Source organism: Trachurus japonicus, chromosome 8 (assembly GCF_045865225.1).
Source record: "Trachurus japonicus isolate A0001 chromosome 8, Traja_1.0".
Lineage (NCBI taxonomy): Eukaryota > Metazoa > Chordata > Actinopteri > Carangiformes > Carangidae > Trachurus > Trachurus japonicus.
Window position 1 is genome coordinate 2,972,387 of NC_140914.1, and position 23,729 is coordinate 2,996,115.

Sequence of the window (23,729 nt, forward strand, 5' to 3'; positions counted from 1 at the left end):
GAGTCTCAAAAGTTTCACACACAAATGCAGGGAGGTTTACAAATTAAAAGCACTTTGTAAATACTGGTCCAACAGTTCATATATGAATGTAACAAGCCCCAAATGCGTATTTGATGAAGATTGCAAATACTTTAACATTCATGTATTTGTGATTATTTTTTAGATTTGTGTGTGCATTGGAAATATGTTTATGAGTCTTATTTTTATATGTGAATATGTTTAACTTATATATGAAATGAAACACATTTGTGTGTGCATTGAAAATGTATTTGTGTTTTGAGTCACATGTATATACAAATCCCCAAATACATTTGTGAAACTTTTTTGTGCATTTATGAATTTCTGTGTGCATTTATGAATTATGAGACTGTTCTAGCTCCATACAGTTTCTCCTGCTCTCTCTCTCCACGCCGGTCAAACATCGACCCGTCTGTAGCTACTCGGTTTTCCACACACAGGTCTGTCTCTAGCGCTGTATGGATGGATGTGTGTCTTGTGTGCAGACGCAACTGACAAATATTTATAGACGGACAAGCAAACTTAATCATCATTTATTTTATTTTGAAAATTGACCGGATTCTCTCGCCTTTTCTGTGCCCGACTTCCTGTCTGGTACGATCTCGTTCTATGCAGCTTGACGGCGCTCGTATTTTTTTCATTCAGCCACTCGGCTGTTGTTTCAAGCCGCTACTCTTGTAGCCTACTGTTACATGATCAGCGACTAGTCGACGTCAAGCTCAAAACGTCATTGTGGAGCAGAGGACTAGTCTGTGCAACCCCTAGTGGAAACCCTGCTTTACATTGTTTTAACATTAAAAAAATAAATAAAAAAATCATCATTCTGAAGGTGTGGCGGCTTTTATTTTGCCGTGGCGGTGCGCCACGATCAATTACATGTAGCAGAAACCCTGGACTGACACAAACGCTCCCTGTAAACCGTTATCTCTGGTTTTATGACAGATAAGACTACACAAATACACACATCGTAAAACATCGTATATGATAATCCATAGATCCACTGATTGATTATCAAAGGCTTCATTGAAAACAAATGCACACCACCGAGAGGAGGGTTAGCAAAACAGAGGAGAAGTGACGGATACTGCTGGTCAGATGTAAACAGGAAGTCATTGTCAAACCCATCATATTTTCACCCCTCTTAACGCCCTGTGGATGTATTATTTTTGAAGAAATAAAGCTTTTAATAATTCAACCTTTAACTTTCCCCTTAACTGCTGAATCTGAAGCTAACGTCAGTGTTGTTCAGTGTTTCTGGTTTCCCTCTCAGACTGACTGAAGTCCTGAAGATGAATGTTAATGTGGAGGAAGAGGAGGACGGACCAGAGCCTCCAGGATCCACCTGTCTGTCTCTGAAGAGTGACTGGTCCAAAGATTATCCTCCAGAATTCAGTCTTGAACCTGAACCTGGACCTTCAGACTCCCGGTAAGAGACCTGCTCCAGCCTCTTTACCAGTGTTGAGTGTGTTAAAGTCCTGCAGTTCATAAGCCCTGTTTCCACTATTAGTCCGGGAGCCAAAGCCTGATTTTTTGATGAACCTTATTTCGTCTGATAATTTTTTTTCTCTGCTGTTTCTTGTAGCTGGGGGGTACCTCTTCAAAATCCAAGAGGGTGCGCGGTGATATCCCTTGAGCATTTTTAAATATTAATGATGCCCAAAAGCGCCAAAATCCCAGTAAAAATACTGTAAGCCCAGATTTAGTTACTACAAATAGTCATGAGTGTATGATATTTGGCAGGGAGTATCATGAAACATATGTATATACGGTACAGTACGGGTCGGTACGGAACCTTAGGCTTATTTCAGCGTTTCCACTACTACTACTTCATGGTAGTGGAAACGCTGAAATAAGGGTGGGTTCAACCAGACCAGTGTCGCTACATAAGTCGACGTAGTGACGCTTGGACATGCACTCCGCCTACCCCTGAAGGTCTCCTTTATACAATGGAAACACAAAGCTGACCATATCCGACCCGAGCCGTACCCGTACCGATCTGTACTGTGCCGTACCGTACTCAGTGTTGCCAACTCCTCAGTAAGCAAAGTCGCTATTGGCTGTTGTAAAAGTCGCTAATTGACGTCATTATCTCAGCGGGGGGGGTTGCCGGTTGTCGGCGGCAGCGGCCAGCGGCGCTCTTTATGTCTGTGGCGTGGAGCAGTGCGTCTCTGAATGCAGCGGAGGCAGCTCCGTGACACTACTGTGTGTAGGCTGAATACCTGTGAGTGCCCGCGGCAGCGCCGCTGCTCGTTGAAAACAGCTGTGATAACGTGATTTCAGGTCCAGAAACGTTTGTAATATCACGGGAAAAAGTCGCTAGATTTGTCGCTAGTCGCTTTTGACAAAAAAAGTCACCAAGAGGGGTTGGAAAGTCGCCAGATTTAGCGACAAAGTCGCCAAGTTGGCAACACTGACCGTACTGACAGTGACTGTGAGTGAACAGGAACTGGTTCTCGTGGTTGATCAGTGTCTTCATACTAACTGCTCAGGTCTCTTCATGTTTCTTCTGAACTGATCTGATGAAAGAACATCTGGACTTGTTCCTCCTCCATGTTCTTATAGCTGATCAACATGAGCTTTAAAGACGTGGCTGATTCCAGGTGGTTTGGTGAACGTTGATGAGCTGGTTTCTAACAGAGTTTACAGCAGTTTGCAGGATCATTTTACAGCCTGAATGATGAGTTTCACATGTCAGAGCTGCACTGTAGACACTGTCTGAGCAGCAGCATCTGGATTTGTTCACAGAGATGATGTCTAATGGGTCAGGAAACAAGATTCTTCAGTGAAGGGACTAAATGCAGTAAATGGAGTCAGTGAAGGTTGAAGCCTGAGCCAAAGAGAAACCAGGAACCAGATCCATCAGACAGATCAGAGATGTGGAGCTGAGACTGTGACATGTTGTTGATCCAGAAATGTCTTGACAGAGAGAAGAGGAGTGGTGTCTCTGACGTCCTGAAGTATCATGGACAAAGACCCAGAACCAGAGATGAACTGCAGACAGCCAATCAGAGCAGCTGTGGACAAAGTGAGACTGAACATCTGTCTGCTGATGTGGTCATTAGTGAAACCAGGACCTGTTGTTTTCTCCAGAGTCATTGTTCCATCACACAGCAGTGACATTTAAGATGATGATTCAAACCTTCTCTTTGTTGTCTGTAGTTTTTCTGTAGCTGATGAAAATAATCTGATCAGATTGTCAGACTCTCTGTCTTCAGTCTGACTCTGTCTCTTCTCTCTCGGCAGATCGTGGTCTGCAGGAGGTTTTAGATCAACATAAGATCAGTCTGAGGAGCAGATGTGAACGAGTGACTGAAGGAACTGAGGGAACAGGAAGTGGAACAGGAAGTGGAACCCTCCTCAACAGGATCTACACTGAGCTCTACATCACAGAGGGACAGAGTGAAGAGGTTAATACCCAACATGAGGTGAGACAGCTGGAGACAACGTCCAAGAAGAAGACCCTCCATGACACTCCAATCAAGTGCAACGACATCTTTAAAGACTTACCTGTCCAACAGAGAGAGGACGTCTCTACGGTCTCACCTGTCCAACAGAGAGAGGACGTCTCTACGGTCTCACCTGTCCAACAGAGAGAGGACGTCTCTACGGTCTCACCTGTCCAACAGAGAGACAAAGTCTCTATGGTCTCACCTGTCCAACAGAGACCCATCAGAGTGGTTCTGACCAACGGCGTCGCTGGCGTTGGAAAAACCTTCTCGGTGCAGAAGTTCACTCTGGACTGGGCCGAGGGCTTGGAGAACCAAGATGTCAGTCTGCTGGTTCTGCTTTCGTTCAGGGAGCTGAACCTGATCAGAGATCAGCGGTTGAGTCTTCTCAGGCTGCTCCATGTTTTCCATCCAACATTACAGAAGGTCACAGCAGAGCAGCTGGCTGTCTGTAAACTTCTCTTCATCTTTGACGGCCTGGATGAAAGCCGACTATCACTGGACTTCAACAACAGGGAGGTTGTGTCTGATGTCACACAGACGTCATCAGTCAACGTGCTGCTGACAAACCTCATCCAGGGGAATCTGCTTCCCTCGGCTCTGGTCTGGATCACCTCCAGACCTGCAGCAGCCAATCAGATCCCTCCTACATGTGTCGACAGGTTGACAGAGGTCCGAGGCTTCACTGACGCCCAGATGGAGGAGTACTTCAGGAGGAGGTCCAGTGATGAAGATCTGTCCAGAAGAATCATCTCACACATCAAGACGGCCAGGACCCTCCACATCATGTGTCCAATCCCAGTCTTCTGCTGGATCAGTGCTACAGTTCTGGAGCACATGTTGACCACAGACCAGAGAGGAGAGCTGCCCAAGACCACGACGGACCTGTTCTCACACTTCCTGCTGGTCCAGACAAAGAGGAAGAAGAACAAGTACGGTGAAGGACATGAGACGAGTCCACAGGAGCTGACGGAGGCCGACAGGGAAGTTCTTATGAAGCTGGGGAGGCTGGCGTTTGAACAGCTGCAGGAAGGAAACATCATGTTCTACCAAGAAGACCTGGAGCAGTGTGGTCTGGATGTCACAGAGGCCTTGGTGAACTCAGGACTCTGTACCGAGATCTTCAAAAGAGAGAGTGTGATCTTCCAGAAAACAGTCTACTGCTTTGTTCATCTGAGTGTTCAGGAGTTTCTGGCTGCAGTCTACATGTTCCACTGTTTCACCAACAGGAACACACAGGTCCTCAAGAAGTTCCTGGGAGAACAACATGATGGTTTAACCCTGGATGACTTCTTGCAGAGAGCCATGCAGAAATCCCTCCTCAGTAGAAACGGTCACCTGGACCTGTTTGTTCGCTTCCTTCATGGCCTCTCTCTGGAGTCCAACCAGAGGCTGTTAGGAGGTCTGCTGGGTCAGACAGACAACAGTCCAGAAACCATCCAGAGAACCATCAACAACCTCAAGGAGATGAACAGTGATGACCTCTCTCCTGACAGAAGCATCAACATCTTCCACTGTCTGACGGAGATGAAGGACCAGTCAGTTCATCAGGAGATCCAACAGTTCCTGAAGTCAGAGGACAGATCAGAGAAGGAACTCTCTGAGATCCAGTGTTCAGCTCTGGCCTACATGCTGCAGATGTCAGAGCAGGTTCTGGACCAGTTGGACCTGGAGAAGTACAAGACATCAGAGGAGGGACGACGGAGACTGATCCCAGTTGTGAGGAACTGCAGGAAGGCTGAGTGAGTCCAGACATGATCAATAACACCATCAATTAGTTCTACACACACACACACACACTTGTGTGTCCAACACAAAGAGAGAAGATGAACTGAACCAGAGTGTGAAGAGCACATGTTGATCACATGATGACATGTTGTGTGTGTTTAGTACAAATTGTCTGATTTTACTCTCACACATTTTGTTTCTTCTCTAATCACAGACTTCGTTATTGTGGACTCTCAGAGCTTCACTGTGAAGTCGTTGCCTCAGCTCTGAAGTCCAGCCCCTCCCACCTGAGACACCTGAACCTGAGTGGGAACGAGCTGGATGATTCATCAGTGGAGCTTCTGTGTGCTGGACTGGAGAGTCCAAACTGTAGACTGGAGACTCTGAGGTGAGTTCACTGACTGGAGCTGTTGTAGTTGTTTGAAGCTTCAGCTTCTCATTGGTTCATACATGTCAGGATTTGTGTGTGAGGATTTTTCTCAAGAAGCTGAAGAGAGAAAACAGTTGAGATGAGTCCAGAGAGAAGAAGGTGAGAGCAGTCGTAGTGTTTGTGATTCAGAGCAGCAGAGAACGAGCTCAGCTTCTACAACTGTTGTTTTCAACTCAGACACTTGTTGTTGAAGCAACGTGCAGCACTGATCTGAGAGCAGATGTTGAGTTGTGGTCAGAAACACAGCAGCTGGTGGATGTTGTGGAGCTGACAGAACCATGGGAGGAAGCATGAGAGGAAGCAGCTGAGATCCACAGAGCTGGCAGCAGAGGCAGAGGAGGCTGGAAAGCTGCGCTCCAGTGGAGGCTGGCTGTAGGGAGCTGTTGGCAGCTAAAGTCTGCTCCCTGGTAGCTCAACTGGCTGGGAGAGGCTGGAGTGTGAAGCAGGAAGTGAAGAGCATGACTGTCAAGTTTCCCCCATTTGAAAGGGCAGCTTGCTTCAGAAGATTTCAACTAGACTTCACTCAATGACCAGGAATCAATTCTTTCTCTTCTTTCTTTTATTTTGAAAAGTTATCATGGTCAGGTGAAAAACCCAAACACACACACACACACACAACACAAACACAAATAGATCAAGAAAAAATAATAAATCAACATAACACAAGATCAAATCATTAATTTTAAACTACTAGAAATTAATCTGAAGAATATGTAGAAAACCCATACTTAAAGCAACCAAAAATGAAATAAAGACATGTTTATCACTCTCAATGATAATTTTAACATTTGACCTGAGCAGCTTTAACCTCCTATAAACACGCACTTTTAAAATACATTACATTTTTAACTACTTTTAAACCTACATGATTTTAAATATATGACATTTTAACATGATTTTTTAACATACATTTTTAACCTGAATTTGATACCATGATTTACTACTTTTAAATACACACATTTCAATATGAATTTAACTGGTTGATCCACTAAATACTAAAACCCACACAAACAAAAGCTCACCGGCTCCTTCTTCCTTATTTGAAACAAGCTTTTAGTCCTGCGTTTTCCATGTCCATTTCCATGTCTCCACACATCCTCACAAAGTGCTCACCTTCTCTGACTCCTCTGATCACTCCTCTAACCACTAACCATAAATCAACTTCACCTGGTGCAATCAATCAGCTCCCCTGGGCTGGGAGTCACACCCAAACCTGAAGCACCCAGGCAGAGAGGGTGTGGCCTGCAGCTCAGCTCAACAACGGCACACACTGCAGCCACTTCCTGTCAATGACTGTGAATGCTGAGAATCAAGGTGAGACAGGTGAGAGCAGAGCTGCTAGTGTTGGTCTTGTTGCTGCTGACATGAAGCAGCTGCAGAGGCTCAGCTGGTTTGTTTGGAGGCTCACCAAGATGGGCTGAAGGTTGTTGCTTCATGTGGCGGCTCAGGCTCAGAGTGTTGACTCAGTGCTTGGCTGAGGGCAGGAGTCAGAAGCAGCTCAAAGTGACAGCTGAGCTTCTTGAACGTGGGCTTGTGTGAGCTGTTGAACACAGTCAGTGTGTTAGCAGAGCAGAGCAGCAGCACAGAAGCTGAGTGATGAGCTGCTGTGGACGGGCTCGCCACAAACAACCTGCTTCACACACTTTCAAAACGCCTACGGAGAAAAGCTGACCACGTCGTTCTGAAGATTGTCACAACTTGATGTTGCTGTCAAACAGCCCTGAACTCTGGAGCCGTGTTTGTCGGCCATTGAGGCGGCGTATCGCTACCCACACGCGCACTATGACGCACACTGTATGAGTGCAGATGAGCTGTTGGAGTGAGAAGGAGCTCAGTGACAGAGTCTCTGAGAAATGTGGCTGCACAACATGAGTTTGTATGGATGGAGCCACAGGTGGAGCTGACAGGTGAAGAGGCGGAGTCACTGTGTCTGTGTTGAAGCAGCAGCAGCTTCTCATGAATATTAATGAGCTGTTTTCTCTCTGTCACTGTTTAACCTGCTTCCTGTTGCTTCAGCTGTTGGACTTTGATTTTCTAAACTTGTTCTTTCTGAAGCTTCTTCAGCTCTGAACAGATGATGAGACACTGAACGCTGTCAACAAGGAGCTTTGTCCTCAACTCACTGCTTTTATTCTTTATTCAGATTGAAGAGCTGCTGGTTGTCAGAGATGAGCTGTTCTTCTCTGGTCTCAGCTCTGAAGTTCAACCCCTCCCACCTGAGACACCTGAGACACCTGAACCTGGGCTGGAACGACCTGCAGGATTCAGGAGTGAAGGATCTGAGTGGTTTTCTGGAGAGTCCAGACTGTAGACTGGAGACTCTGAGGTCAGTTCACTGACTGTTGTATCTGATCCACCTACAGTGGATTAAAGTGAACTTATAAAAATATACTTTCTTCTGAAAACATTAAATTGAAATAGATTATTTTCTGTGTTTCTATATTTAGATTTTAATGCATCTTGAGCAGGACATGTCCTAAAACAAAAATACTTTTCTTCTAAATCTGTGACAAATGATGTAAAATGAGTCCAGAAACACAGAGTTGTATTAATTCCTCATTTGAGTCCAGATTTATTTTCCTCTTTATTCAGAGTTTTATCAAAAATCAAAGTTACACCACTTGACACTGGGTTTCATCACGTCCTTGACCCCTGTGCTGTTAGTCGTTTATTGATTTAACCCTGATACGAGTTGATCAATAAAGTTATTAATAATAATAATAACAGAGAAGAAGAAAAATACAAAGTTAGTTAAACAGAGTTGTATTAATTCCTCATTTGAGTCCAGATTTATTTTCCTCTTTATTCAGATTTTTACAAAAACACCACCACCATGGTGCTGTGACCCCCGACCTCTGACCCGTCTGAACCAGCACTGATGCTCATATCATGTCTTCACAACGATGGGTTGTCCATCTTTTCATTCTCCACACACACTCGTTATTTAATAGCACACACTTGTTAATTCACAGCACACACTCGTCATCTACTCAGTGAGATCAGGAAAAGGACGGATGGAGAATGTCCTGTTATCTGATGCCAACTGAAGAATTAGTTTATTCAGCTGTTTGAACTCTTTTCTCCAGAAAAAGACGCGAATGAGATCATGAATCAATGAGGAAAAAACAACATGTTTCTACGATTAGTCGACTGTGGGCAAAATCTGACCAATCAGATTCAACTATGAAAATCCTTAGTGGAGGACACGCCTAGTTATTAATAAAAATAAAAATAACAGAGAATCATCATCTGATCAGTTATCAATTAATTAATCTTCTTCTTTTATTCTTTATTCAGATTGTGGAGCTGCAGGTTGTCAGAGATCAGCTGTTCTTCTCTGGTCTCAGCTCTGAAGTCCAACCCCTCCCACCTGAGACACCTGGACCTGAGTGAGAACGACCTGCAGGATTCAGGAGTGAAGGATCTGAGTGCTTTTCTGGAGAGTCCAGACTGTAGACTGGAGACTCTGAGGTCAGTTCACTGACTGTTGTATCTGATCCACCTACAGTGGATTAAAGTGAACTAAAAATATACTTTCTTCTGAAAACATTGAATAGAAATAGATTTTTTTATGTGTTTCTATATGTAAGGGATAATGCCCTTCGAGGTGTCCGATTATCAGAAATTAATGGACGACGCGGAGGCGTGAACCGTCCGACGTGCCGCGAAGTCCATTGATCTCTGATAATCGGACATGTCGAAGGGCATTATCCCGCTTTTACCATGGTCACTTACGAGATAAATACATATTAAACCAATTACTTATAATTTAATGTTGTTTTTACCGTTAAAATACGTCTTTCACAATAAGCGGCTGAGCGGACTATTTAATAACTCTCGTCAGCGATAAAAGAAAAAAAAAAAGAGGGACCCGCTGTGACCGCAGCATAACTACAGCCAGTGACTCTGCCAAAGACAGCCTGATAGTTGATAAGTGAAGGGAGGTGAGGTGACGGCTTAAATGTTACGTGACACAAAGTTTTTCAGACGGCCAGTGCACTTCTTACCGCTTGTGTGTTTACAGACTCCAGTGCCGTGATCAAGGGGGCAGTTGTCGGTCTGAGAAGTGAAGCTCACTTCCGCGTTCAAAAAACTGCAATCCCCTCGGCTTCCTCTGGGGGCTGGTGTCAGAAAGCAGCATTCTCCATAGACCCCCATGTTAAAATCGCCGACTTTACATCCTCAGTAAACATGTTAAAAGCCTGGTGTCAGAACGTTTTTTCGTCTCAATCGATAGTTTCTACCCCGCACACACTCTGAGGGGGGTGAATTTTTTTTTAACTCTACCGTTTTACTGTTATTAGGTTAAAATTCTGGCCAATTAGGGTGCGGAAACGTTGAGTGACAGGTCCGAGCAGCTCCGTGGACAGCTGCTTCGAGGCCAGTGGGCGGGTTCTCGGCCGGCCAATCCAACATGGCGCTGTTCAGGCCGCCATGTTTGTGTCACAAAAACGACTCCCCAAAACCAATGGGGGACGTCACGGACGCTTCGTCCATTCTTTTCACAGTCTATGGCCGTGATGCGCTGAAAAAAAGTTGTTATGGTCCGAGTGTCCGTTGCCGTGGTTACTAACAAGCGTTTGAGCCAGCGCAGTAATATTTAGAACGTAATCAGGCAATTTGACCGGTGTCCATGATCACTTTTTAATGGACACCCCGCAGCCAATCAGAATCGAGTATTCACCCAGACCATGGTATATTTAGATTTTAATGCATCTTGAGCTGGACATGTCCTAAAAACAAAAACTCTTCTTCTAAATAATCTGTGACAAATGATGTAAAATGAGTCCAGAAACACAGAGTTGTATTAATTCCTCATTTGAGTCCAGATTTATTTTCCTGTTTATTCAGATTTATATCAAAAATCAAGGTTACACCACTTGACACTGGGTTTCATCACATCATTGACCCCTGTGCTGTTAGTTTATTGATTTAACCCTGATACCAGTTGATCAATAAAGTTATTGATAATGATAATAATAACAGAGAAGAAGAAAAATACAAAGTTAGTGACATGAAATGGTACAAATATAAATCTGTCTAAAAGAATCAGAATCTCTAAATCACAGAGTTGTAGTCAGTGTTTAGTCCAACAGGTATTTATTGCACTGAGCTGAGGTCAGCAGCAGCTGATGAATCTGTGCTGACATGTGGATGATGTGTGTAGAAGGCCACATGATAAAGATCCACAAGAACACAAGGACAAAGTCCCTCTATTGATTATTGATCAGGACTCGTTATTGATCAGGACACATCTGATCAGTTATCAATGAATTTATCTTCTTTCATTCTTTATTTAGATTGGAGTTCTGCAGTTTGTCAGAGATCAGCTGTTCTTCTCTGGTCTCAGCTCTGAAGTCCAACCCCTCCCACCTGAGACACCTGGACCTGAGCAGAAACAACCTGCAGGATTCAGGAGTGAAGGATCTGAGTGGTTTTCTGGAGAGTCCAGACTGTAGACTGGAGACTCTGAGGTCAGTTCACTGACTGTTACTGTTGTAGATCTTAGATCTTTGATCCACAACTGAGCCTGATTGATCTTCACTCAGAACTTGAATCATTGACTTAGATTGAATTGATTAATGACATTTGAAATAGTGGTTGTTGAATATTTGCAGTTGTTGTTGTGTGAGAATGATTCTTCAGTTTCAGCTCATTTCACTCAGTGGTCATGAATAATGTCTGTTCACTTCAGTTCAACCTTCACACACACTCGTATTTCTCTCAGTCAGACGACTCATGTTTTCTAGAAACTCTGGAGAAAATGTCCAGTATCAGCTCATCAACTCACTTCATCTCTATCACAACAATGTGCACAAGATCCTCACAACTCATGTTTGGACAAAGACACTGAAATTCACCTGTTGAAGAAAAAACTCTTCTTTCTGATCATCAATTAATTAATCTTCTTTTATTCTTTATTCAGATTGGAGCGCTGCAGGTTGTCAGAGATCAGCTGTTCTTCTCTGGTCTCAGCTCTGAAGTCCAACCCCTCCCACCTGAGAGAACTGGACCTGAGACAGAACAACCTGGAGGATTCAGACGTGAAGGATCTGGATGATCTTGTGAAGAGTCCAGACTGTAGACTGGAGACTGTGAGGTCAGTAGGGGGGCGGAGTCAGTCTGTGCTGCTTTCAGCACTATTGGACTAAAGTCAGTGAGACAATAACAGAGACAACAGTCAATCAATCAGAGCAGAGAGAGACAACAGTCAGCCAATCAGAATAGAGAGACAACAGTCAGCCAATCAGAGCAGAGAGAGAGACAACCACTGATCAAATACCTCTGTCCTCTGCTTCTCTTCTCAGACGGTGGTAAACTCCTTCCCTCCTGGACCTCCCTAACTGACCTGAGAGCAGCTCCACTGTCTCTCACAGAGTCCAGTCCACCATCCTCCCTGTGTGTTCTGGACCGGACAGAGATCATCACTGTCTCTGGACTCATCTGATCCTCTACACACTCTCTGCTCCTCCTCTTCCTCCTCCTCCTCCTCCTCCTCCTCCTCCTCCTCCTCCTCCTCTCTCTTCCTCCTCCTGTTTCCTTCCTCATCCATTCTGATTAATCAGCTCCATCTTGTGGTGTGGTGAAGAACTGCAGCTCATTTCCACATTATTCAGTGTTCCTTTACCATGATGGAGTTTCAGATCAGGTTGCTATGACGACAGTTAACATATTAATGTGAGGCGGTTAACCTGTTTGACTGTTTGTCCCTTACAGGACACTGTAATACACAGATTTACCAGCTGCTTAGGACGCCACGTTGTTTTAGTCTTTGGCCAACAAGTAAACACTATTTATTTTTATATTATGATCAATGAATCAATGTATATTTGATATTACCTTTGCTTTTTACACTTTTACACTTAATTTTACTTTACTTTACTTGTGTGTCCAACCCTCCTGTAACTATGTAAATGTACTTATTCTGTTATCTACCGGTCCTTTTAATGTGAGTCTAAAAGTCAGGTCTGGTCTCCATCTATTACATGTGAATATCATTTTCAACCTTGACTGACGGCATATTGTAATAAATTTAAAAAAACAAATCAAATCTCATGGTTGTTGTGATTTCATCAGTCTGGTTTTGTTGTTTAATCAATCCCTTACAGAAAACCCACATGAACTTTAACATGTGATTCTTCACATGTGAAAAATTTGGTTTTGGCCCAATTTTATGTGAATCACATGTGAACTCCCATGTGAACCCATTTTCTACATGTGGTTTGACACATGTGATCACATGTAGAGCACGTGTAAAAAATGTTTAAAATGATTCACATAAAATTGCCAAAACCACATGTTCCCCATGTGCAAAATATTTCACATGTGAAGTTCATGTGGTTGTTTATAGTTCAACAAATAAATCTGTGAGGTCGTTAGATGAGTGATTCACTTCAATGTTTAATTAGTATTTATAATATCTCAATAGGCCTTTTATTGAAAATTGTTTTATTAGCTATCTTAAACATTTAGTCTAAGTGCCACAAATATGCAACAAAAGAAGAAAAAAAGGAAAAGAAAAGGCTGTAGGTCAGGATGGAGGGGTGTCAGGTTCTCTGCTTCCTTTTGTTTGTTAGTTAGAGAGGAGCGTGTGGTATATATGTATGTATATATATATATATATATATATATATATATATATTTACTTACAGTATATGTATATAATATATCTATGCTCCACTACCTGCGGTCCTTGTGTGTTCACGCTCCGGCCTCACCTCGTTTCAGAGACCGACTGTGACGTCCAGGTAGGAAAACACAGAACATGGAGCTGCAGCTGTATTGATAGCTAGCTGGCTAGTTAGCTCGCTGGTTTATTAAACGCAGTCCCCATATCGCCACGGCAGCGTATACTGGGAGCGGACCGATCTTACAATGTTTCGGCTGTTTACATCCCACAGACAACGTCAGATGGCTTCAAACACACACCGAGGGGTTTGTTCACTTCAAGTAAGCCGACATGTTTGTAAACGGAGCTGTAATACAAATTTGTGTTGTACACCTACCTGTGTCTGTGGTAGATACTCTTTCACAGGAGCAGTGGGAGCTTTCCACTACCTTTAAAATCCTAAGACAAAATTTATTACATCATCAACACACAGTAAATGATGAATGTAAAGTGTAACCATTCTTGACAAAGAGGAGGAATACATAAGTGTTACCTAGTTTGCTGTCTCCTTGCTGAAAGCCAGTGGTTCAGTATCTCTCTGGGCTTGGCTCGTCATCCAGTACTGGAACATCTTCTCTCTCTGGAAACTGTTGAAATCTTCACAAATCTCTGGATCACTCTAGGTCGGCTCCACGATCTCAGCAGGGTGGCACTTTGAAAAGTATTCACTCTGGGACCTGAGACAAGGTCAAGATACAATTACTTGATGCTAAGTTGTGAGCAATTTGATATTTTTACTACATTTCAGTTGCAGGTCAAATACATAAGGAAGATCTCAAAAAAGCCGGCCACCTTTAAATATACGGTTAAACTCTAATGAATTACAAAGACTATGAATCTCCAGAACATCATTTAACTTTTATTAGCTACAGAAATACCAGCATTAACAGTAAATATTTGATATGAACCCGTGTTAACCCACAGCCAGCTGCAGTACTTTACACAAAGTATTTCAGAACACATTGAATAACAGTTTCTTTTACACAGCATGTAGTCAGAAAATGTCTGCTGCTCAGCAGTATTTACTAAGATATTCTCACTCACCACTTCAAAGCCATTAACACTGTTAGGCTAACCCAATAGGATTTTAACTTGAAGTAATTAGCATCACAGCGAGTGGATTGTATTAGCACTAGCATGGACCGACGTAGTTTACAACGGCAAAAAATAACATCATGGTTAACGGAAACATGAGTCAGCTGACTACATATTAAAACTCACCTGTCCTCACCTGACCAGCTGGTCTTCACTCAGGAAGTGGATGAAGCATTTCACTGGCTACCGTGCACCTCCACTTGACTCTGCTGTTTGACCCACTTTATCATTTTTAAATGTGTGTGTTCATTTTGAGTGCTTTTATGTAAAATATGAAACTATTTATTTCAAGTGCATTTTCAAACATGAATTTAAATTTTGAGCTCTACTGAAGTGAATGCAAAACTGTTTAATTGCTGTGGGCTACAAATGACCAGAGACAAACCTGTCCCACAGTGTGAAGTGTGTGTTCAGGATGTTAGAGCCAAAGCAGCTCTAGAACTGGTTCATGCTGACAGAGTGGGACATTTGTGGAGATAAATTATTTATATTTAACTCATAATGTATTAATATAACTGCATTTCATCATATGTTTTTGGAGGAAAGAATATTTATGTCTGTATGATGGTTTGTTGACCTAGAGGTGATGGAGTTCTCTTGTTTGGACACTAGGGGGCAGAATTAGAGCAGGGATTGTGGTGGGGCATGTCTGGATGGGTTTTCCTCATCGCCATGGAAGACTCAGTTCAAGCAGCCTCGTCTCTCTGTGTCACTATTTCTTTCCTGTGTTTTTCAGGTGAGTGTTGTCTCAAACCCCAAATGAATTACTGAAACTTCTTAGTTAAACTTTAGAGAAGTGTGAGTGCCTACATGTTGTACATTTGTGTGTGTGAATGTTGAATGAGAGCGGCTGTGACTGCTGTTTATTTTATTGCATAAAGCACTTTGAGCTGCTTCCTTTTGTATGAAAAGTGCTTTATGAATAAAGGTCTGTTTTTGTTGATAGTGTCTGTATGTTAACTGGATTGAACTTTATTTGGAGATAATGAATGTGTTGGGAGAGACACAGGAAATGTTGTGTGTCTGCAGCTGTTGGTGAGACGGTTGCCGTGGTGCTGGGGCGGGTTGGTGCTGTTCACAACCTTCAGTATCGCTGACAGAGAAGACGGTTAAAGAGGAACTATGGAAGATTTTTTTATTTTTTACCTTAACTATGCTACATACAACGCATAACAAACTCCTACTTTGATCTGTTGCTGTTTTTCTGTGCTCATGCTGTTATTATAAATGTTTGTGCAGACAGTTGATGGTTGGTGATGCCCATGTTTTTGTGAAATCAAACTTTAACACTCACAGAACCTCTAAGCCCAGGGGTGTGGAATCAATTTTAAATTAGTGTGTTCATTTAAAGTGTTTTTATGTCAAATATTAAACTATTTATGTCAAGTGTGTTTTTTAGACATGACTTAAAATGATGAGTTCCACTGAATGCATAACTGTTTAATTGCTCTGGGCTACAAATGACAGAGACAAACCTGTTCTATGGTGTGAGGTGTGTTCACATTTGAGATAAATTATTTACATTTAACTTATAATGTATTAATGTAACTGCATTTTATCATATTCATGGAGGAAAGAATATTTATGTCTGTATGATATGGTTTGTTGACCTGGAGCTGATTCCAGTAGGAGGAGTTCTCTTGTTTGGACACTAGGGGGCAGAATTAGAGCAGGGATTGTGGTGGGGCATGTGCCTACGTTTACATGGAGAACATTTGTGTGTGTGAGTAACTGTGAATGTTGAATGACAGATGATGATGACTGCTGTTTATTTTATTGCATAAAGCACTTTGAGCTGCTTCCTTTTGTATGAAAAGTGCTGTATGAATAAAGGTTTGTTTTTGTTGATAAAATGTGACGCTGTGTCTCCAGTGTTGTCTGTGGGAGTTTGTGTGATGTGTGTGAGTTGTGGGTCCATGACTTGCTTTGTTGTGAAATTGTTGTTAACAACTGAACCTAAGTTATGAAAAGTTAATGCATAAGTTCTGGAGTGTTAATTAATGAGCTGAAGAGTTTTTTACCAGGCTGTTGCCACTGATAAGAATGTGGTCTTTGTTAACTTGGTTAAATAAGGTCGATGATTATGCACAAATATCACTGTAATATGATTTATAGTGTCTGTATGTTCATTGGATTGGAACTTTATTTGGAGATAATGAATGTGTTGGTGTAAATGAGTCATAGGAAGAATAAAATGTCTACAGATGTGACAAATCCAAGGCCCAGGCCAGCACACAGGAGTGATGTAGCTGGTGCAACTACCTGAAGCTGCTGACAGACACCAACACTCACCTGTAGCAGACTGCAACCCACTGGCACCACTCACCTCACAGGAAACAGGACGTTGTTGGAGACCATCTCAGGATTTTATTCTGCACACAACAGTAGGAGCACATTAGCTGCATCTACAAAGTTTTTATGTTTTATCTCATTAATCACATTCATTTTTAACACTTCTAACAGAATATTCACTAATCAATAAGATATATCATAAGAAAATGTTATGTCAAAATGTCAAAAGAAAAAGAAAAGATTATGATGAAGATAATTTATTCTTTATTATGGGGGCGGGACTAGATAAGCTTTTGCTTCTCCCGCTTTCCCTTTCGGCCATGTGTATTGTATTATTTTAACTAAGAGTGATGATGATGATTTAATTGACATGCCCGAAATAAACAAATAAATAAATAAATATATACAGGTGCATCTCAATAAATTAGAATATCATAGAAAAGTTTATTTATGTCAGTAATTCAATTCAAAAAGTTAAGCTAACACACCTAGATCCATTACACACAGAATTAAACATTGCATGTCTCTATTTATTTAATTGTATTGATTATGGCTAACTAAAGACCTAAAATTCAGTCTCTAACAAAATTAGAATATTACAAAAGACGAATAAAAAAAAAGCATTTTAAATACAGAAATATTGTCCTTGTGAAAAGTTAGTCCATCTATATGCACTCAATACTTGGTTGTGGTTATTTGACTTGAACTACTGTAAATGGACTTTTCCATGATATTCTGATTTATTGAGATGCAGCTGTAGTTTCCAGTTTCAAACTGAATGTTCACTAATCAATCAGATATTTCTGTAGACATGAGATCGTATAGTGGCAGTTTCAGTTGGATCCACAGCAGATGAACTTTAAACACACAGAACAAAGCCACAACACAAACACATGTATGCTAATGAGATGAGATCGTTAAATCCTCGTCTCACCGTGAACAAAGAAAAACAACACACAGTCACACACACTTTAAACATGGCCGCCACCTCATCACTCAGTGTGTGTGTGATATTCATGGTAAGTAAGGACTTTAAGAGCATATTATCTACAAATAACGGAGAGAGTTTCACCGTGTGTCTCGGCTCTTCCAGCAGCAGCGACGTTTTGGCGCGTTTTGGGGGGTGCACCGCTAATTAACGCCCCACCTGCAACAACAGCTGGAACCAGGAACCATCGTTCTCTGAACCAAACTGCTGCAGCAACAACAGTTTAGCTGGTTAACATATTTACCACTGGTCTGAATCATATGTGGAGTGGGTTTTTAGTTTTAGCTAAAGTTCACATAGATAATATCAACTTAAAAACACATTAAATCTAAATACTGACTCAGCTACACACCACCTATGGTTTATGGAGATAATCAAGGAACAGGAGCAGTAGCAAAGAAGCTGTGAGTCGACAGAGATGTGAGCAGGTTGATGTTAAAGATCATTTTCTGAGGTTGACTGACCACGAAGGAAAAATAAAGTTTGTGAAGTTTGTGTTTGGAGAGTCACAGATAAGATTAGGTTACATGATGTAAGTTTAAGGTAGAAAATCTTATAGTTTTCTGTGTTAAAGGAGTTAACAATGTGAGAGCAAGTGGGGTGTTCATATGTGTGTTAAATGTGCTCTTAAATTATTATTATTTTTAACAACTTTATTTCAAACGGTCAACCAGAAATGGCAAAGGCAGACATGAGATCACTTACATTCAGAAATCATTCAAAATCATCATAGTCAAATAAAAAAAGAGAAAAAATAAAGCTGATGAGAAATGCTTTACCTGTGACATGTTTGTATAGGCCTACGTCATAGAAAATAAATGTGTCAATAAAGTTTCTCTTTCTGTCAAACTGTAGCACGTAGGCTACGGTTGGTATGTTGGGAGTTTTTTGTTTAGTATAGGACGTTTTTAAATGTAGAGGCTTGCTGTGCTGTGACTCCCTCAGGTGAGCTGGCTGCCTGGCTCCGCCCCAGACTGAGGTGTGGATATGAGACAGGTGAGGAGGAGGAGCGAGAGAAAGTGAAAGTATTTAGTTCAGACGCCATTTTAAGAAGAAGAAGAAGGAGTAAGAGCTGCAGCAGGTGAGTGTTAAAACAACATTATTATTATTATTCACCGTTAAGTCTCAGTCCCTGGGAAGTGTGAAGGGAAGAAGAGTCAGAGTAGTTTTACACTAGTCCGCCATTGTTGTTGTTGTTGTTTCTACGTTCAGCGGTGTTGCCCAGGTTACAGGTTAGAGAGGTGACAGGTGAGGCTATGACGTCATCGTTTCACTAAAGATCCGTTACGTTTTTTCTGAGGCGGCGTTTGGAGATTTACCCACACCAGGACCAGGTTTTAAAAATATAGGCTACAGTTTTAGGACAAAACGCTGATGAGAAATAAAAACTGTTAACACACTGTTATTCTCTCTGTGTGTTAACAGGCAGCTAAGGGGAAAGTTAAGGGAACTTAAGTCAGACAGCTGAGCTCTGAATCCTCTGTTTATTTCACCTCTTAAAGCAGAAGTAAGTGATATATTTGTGTTAATATAAGTCTTAAATAGTTATATCTTCCGACAGCAATCACTTACATAGAGTGTTTGGACTGAAACACGGGTCTGTCAGTCACTCTGCTCTGCTCTGAGCCGAAGAGAAAACATTTATCGTATCCTACAGTTTTTATCCAATGAGGAGAGAGAACGGCATGCAGGGCTGTGTGTGCAGCCAAGGGACACCGTGAATGTGGTGACGTAGGGACGAGGACTGTTATGGTGCGTTCAAGGAAACTCGTATTTTTCCGACCTGTGAAGTCGTACCAGTTCGATCTGGTACGAGTTCACGGGTCAGAAGTTACGAGTGGCCGTTATAGTGACTTTCACCGGTAAAACAGGTCGGAAAAACACGAGTGGGTTGCCTGGAACACTACAAAGTCGTAAGTTGTGACTTGAAGCTGTAATTTACGATTTCAAAAGCCTGCCTGGAACGCAGCATTAGCGAAAACGACCGGACCACTTACTTCTGCTTTAATGTGAAAACTGTGTGTTTGACCTTCAAAATAAAAGTTTAACACTGACCCAGAGAAGATAAAGAGTCTGAAACACAGTTGATCCACATCAGACCTTCTGATCAAAAACCAAAAGAATAAGACACAAAACAAGTTCAAAGTTCAAAGTTAGCCTATCTTTATTGTCCCTGTTGAAATTGATTTTCAGCCAGGAGGTCCAAAACCCATAAAAACATCCAAGGTCCAAGTATTTAGTTCAGACGCCATTTTAAGAAGAAGGAGTAAGAGCTGCAGCAGGTGAGTGTTAAACAACATTATTATTATTATTCACCGTTAAAGTCTCAGTCCCTGTGAAGTGTGAAGGGAAGAAGAGAGTAGTTTTACACTAGTCCGCCATTGTTGTTGTTGTAGTTTCTACGTCCAGCGGTGTTGCCCTGGTTACAGGTTAGAGAGGTGACAGGTGAGGCTATGACGTTATTGTTTCACTAAAGATAAGTTTAGTTTTTCTGAGGCGGCGTTTGGAGATTTACCCACACCAGGACCAGGTTTAAAAAATATAGGCTACAGTTTTAGGACAAAAAGCTGATATGAGAAATAAAAACTGTTAACACACTGTTATTCTCTGTGTGTGTTAACAGGCAGCTAAGGGGAAAGTTAAGGGAACTTAAGTCAGACAGCTGAGCTCTGAATCCTCTGTTTATTTCACCTCTTAATGTGAAAACTGTGTGTTTGACCTTCAAAATAAAAGTTTAACACTGATCCAGAGAAGATAAAGAGTCTGAAACACAGTTTATCCACATCAGACCAGGTTCTGATCAAAAACTAAAAGAATAAGACACAAAACAGGTTTCACTGTCAGACTCGTTATCTTCAAAGTTCAAAGTTCAAAGTTAGCCTATCTTTATTGTCCCTGTTGAAATTGATTTGCAGCCAGGAGGTCCAAAACACATAAAAACATCCACGGTCCAAGTATTTAGCTCAGACGCCATTTTAAGAAGAAGGAGTAAGAGCTGCGGCAGGTGAGTGTTAAACAACATTATTATTATTATTCACCGTTAAGTCTCAGTCCCTGTGAAGTGTGAAGGGAAGAAGAGAGTAGTTTTACACTAGTCCGCCATTGTTGTTGTTGTAGTTTCTACGTCCAGCGGTGTTGCCAAGGTTACAGGTTAGAGAGGTGACAGGTGAGGCTATGACGTTATTGTTTCACTAAAGATAAGTTTAGTTTTTTCTGAGGCGGCGTTTGGAGATTTACCCACACCAGGACCAGGTTTTAATAATATAGGCTACAGTTTTAGGACGAAACGCTGTTATGAGAAATAAAAACGGTTAATATAGCCTACTGTATATTCTGTGTGTGTGTGTGTGTGTGTGTCAGTCAGGCAGCTGAGATCTGAATCTTAAGAAAAAGCTGTGAATTTACAGCAGAATTCCAACAGTATTAACCTGTTATTTTTAAATACATCATTCTACTGTTAAAATAAACAAAAACTGTTAAATTTAGGTAATTTACTGTTCTTTTAACGGAACTATACTGTTTTCCTAATATACAGCACTTAACCGCTAATCTTTCATCTAAACCATCTAAGTCACGGTATCATGTTGTATTTTTTGCATTGTGGGAAATTTAACCGAAACTACACATGTGAAGCCGGATCTGTTCCTCTCTTTGTCGACCCTTCATCCACCCCCATCTAGCAATTTATTTGGTGAGTAGCAGTTTTATTTCATTTGTAAATTGGTACAAAGTAAATTGGCAGTGTTTTCAGTTTGTTTTCATCAGCCTATTGCAAATGTGCATGTCATGACAGAATGATTCGGTAGCTAGCTAAATTTTCACAGATGATAGATGAAGTGAATTCATGAAGCATTCATATAATGCCTTAATGGTGTAACACACCACAACATAAGAGGTCTGTTCATTCTGAGGTATTCCAGATTTTAAATTTTAGCTCAGAAATTTAGTGCTTTAGTACTTTTTCTAGTCAGTATAAGACCACTGTTGTTGCTGTTGTTGTTACCATGTTTGCCATTAATTAATGAATCTATGGGGGCTCATGATCCATAAGATGTTTGCTGAGTTCTTTGAGCGTCATTTACGGTACAGTTTTTGACATATTTCTTTGACATTACACATAGGCCTACTGAAGACTATTTGCTGCTGCGCTACTGATCACAGTAAGTATTTGTGAGTTGTTGTTCATATTGCACGGTGCTTCCTGTTTGTTGAATCATGGTCAAGTTTGCAATAATCTTTTCTTTGTCAGGTATATGCACCTCAGTTGCCTATGTGGGGTACATGAAAAGTCACAGCAATATTAGACCTGTAGTGTTGTCTGCCTGATTGCAAACTGCAAAAATGTGCAGGTGAAAGCAGTGAGCACATCTTAATTTACCAGGGCAATTCTTGGTCAAGTTTCAGGTAAACAACAGGAAACTTCAGCGCTGGATGGTCAGCATCGAGGGCCATGTCGTATGTGAGGGAATCCAACCCACCTTATTTTCCACCTTCTATCTTCAATCAGGAAGATGCCTCCTGTGCCCTTGAATTCACCCAAACGTCAGGTATTTTCACTATAACATGTGTTTTTTTCATCTTTTCAATAGCATGCTATTCTAAATTAACATTTGCTGCTTTTTATTGTGTTGTTAATGAATATGTGCAATGATTTTCCCACTGTCTGATGAGACACTATTAATTGCAGGTGCTTCATAAACCCTGAGAGGCACCAAAGGCTGGATGGGGCACCAGCACCACAAGCAAAAGGATGACAGCAGTCAAACCACATGTACTGTATCCACATGCTGAAAGACTCATGGAATTTCAGCAGGACTTCATTTAGGTGAGATTATTCAATCCCATAACACACACAGACCATCTTGTCTCATTGCTTTAATTATTTCTCCCTCTCAATCTCACCCTCTTTCTCTCTCCTTTACAGAGTTGAAAGTCCCTTGCTGTTATTCTTGCCAAGTTATTTGTGTCTGTTTCTGAACATACAACTGTTTGAATGTTTCATTCTGGCATATTTTTGACTGTCTGAGGTCAGGACTTTGGATATTTTTTTCTGGACTTGTGGCTTTTCTTTGATTTTTATGTTCATAGACCACATTACAATAGCAGATTACAAGAGGATACAAAGGGCAGACACATCTGAGAGCTTTGTAAATTTATGACTTATCTATTGCTCAATTGTCTGTAACGTCTTTTTTTAAAGAAGGTGTCTGAATGTGGAGATTCTAAATAAAAGTCAAAGTGTATTAAGAAGCTGTGCTTTTTTCATATTGCAATTACATGCTGCTCTGTTTCTATTTTGTTGTAGTTTGTAGATTTTGTGAAGACTGATAATGTATTTTTAAACAAATCAGTTAACTGTAAAGTATTGTTAAAGTAATCTTAAAAAACAGTACACAGTGTAATTTTCAAATACAGTAAAAAGCTGTAAATTTCCATGACAGTAAAAAACTGTAAATTTTACAGTATCATAATGGTAACCCAGCTGCCAGTTCTTTACTGTTATTTTACAGGAAAATTCTTAACAGTTTATTTCACCTCTTAATGTGAAAAATGTGTTTGACCTTCAAAATAAAAGTTTACCACTGACCCTGAGAAGATAAAGAGTCTGAAACACAGTTGATCATTATTAATCTTTATTGCAGACACAATAAGTGGTCCATATAAATGTCTAAAGTCTAAAGTCATATCAGAAACAACAAACATGATAAAACAGATTTAAGAAAGAGAGAGAGAAAAAGAGACAGACACACAGAGAGAATCAATCATCAACTCTCCACATAGTTCATTAGCAGCCTGTCCCACCAGTGTTTTCTAAGCATGGATGAATACCTATAGCTTATTTATAGTTTATGGTTTGTGATGACTTTTATTGGATTTGTGCAAAATACAAAAAGGAACATCAGACCTAGGTTCTGATAAAAAAAAAAAACACATGACACAAAACTAAACCTGTTCTGATGAAAACAGTTTTATTGTTTTAAAGACTCATTATCTTCTCTGGAGAAGTGTTAAAGTTTTACACTCAACACAAAATGAAACAGCCTTCACACAGGTGAAATGATT

General features: G+C 41.2%; 2 protein-coding genes across 2 annotated transcripts in view; both read left to right on the forward strand.

Annotated features, from left to right (window-relative positions):
• LOC146982330 (uncharacterized) overlaps positions 1–23,729 on the forward strand; it is a 420,172-nt gene that overhangs the window by 164,150 nt on the left and 232,293 nt on the right. The window lies entirely within an intron of this gene.
• Positions 1,671–11,774, forward strand: LOC146982335 (protein NLRC3-like). The gene is made up of 6 exons (XM_085785507.1): positions 1,671–1,694; positions 3,234–5,206; positions 5,407–5,580; positions 8,920–9,093; positions 10,923–11,096; positions 11,549–11,774. Exons 1-6 carry the CDS (start codon positions 1,671–1,673, stop codon positions 11,772–11,774), a joined length of 2,745 nt encoding a protein of 914 aa, XP_085641633.1.

Excerpts from the sequence above, each read along its gene's own strand:
- LOC146982335 (XM_085785507.1), top strand. The coding sequence starts at position 1,671 with ATGCCCAAAAGCGCCAAAATCCCA. Across the intron at positions 5,207-5,406 it reads AGGAACTGCAGGAAGGCTGA|ACTTCGTTATTGTGGACTCT; the intron begins GTGAGTCCAGAC and ends CTCTAATCACAG. Across the intron at positions 9,094-10,922 it reads TGTAGACTGGAGACTCTGAG|ATTGGAGTTCTGCAGTTTGT; the intron begins GTCAGTTCACTG and ends TTCTTTATTTAG.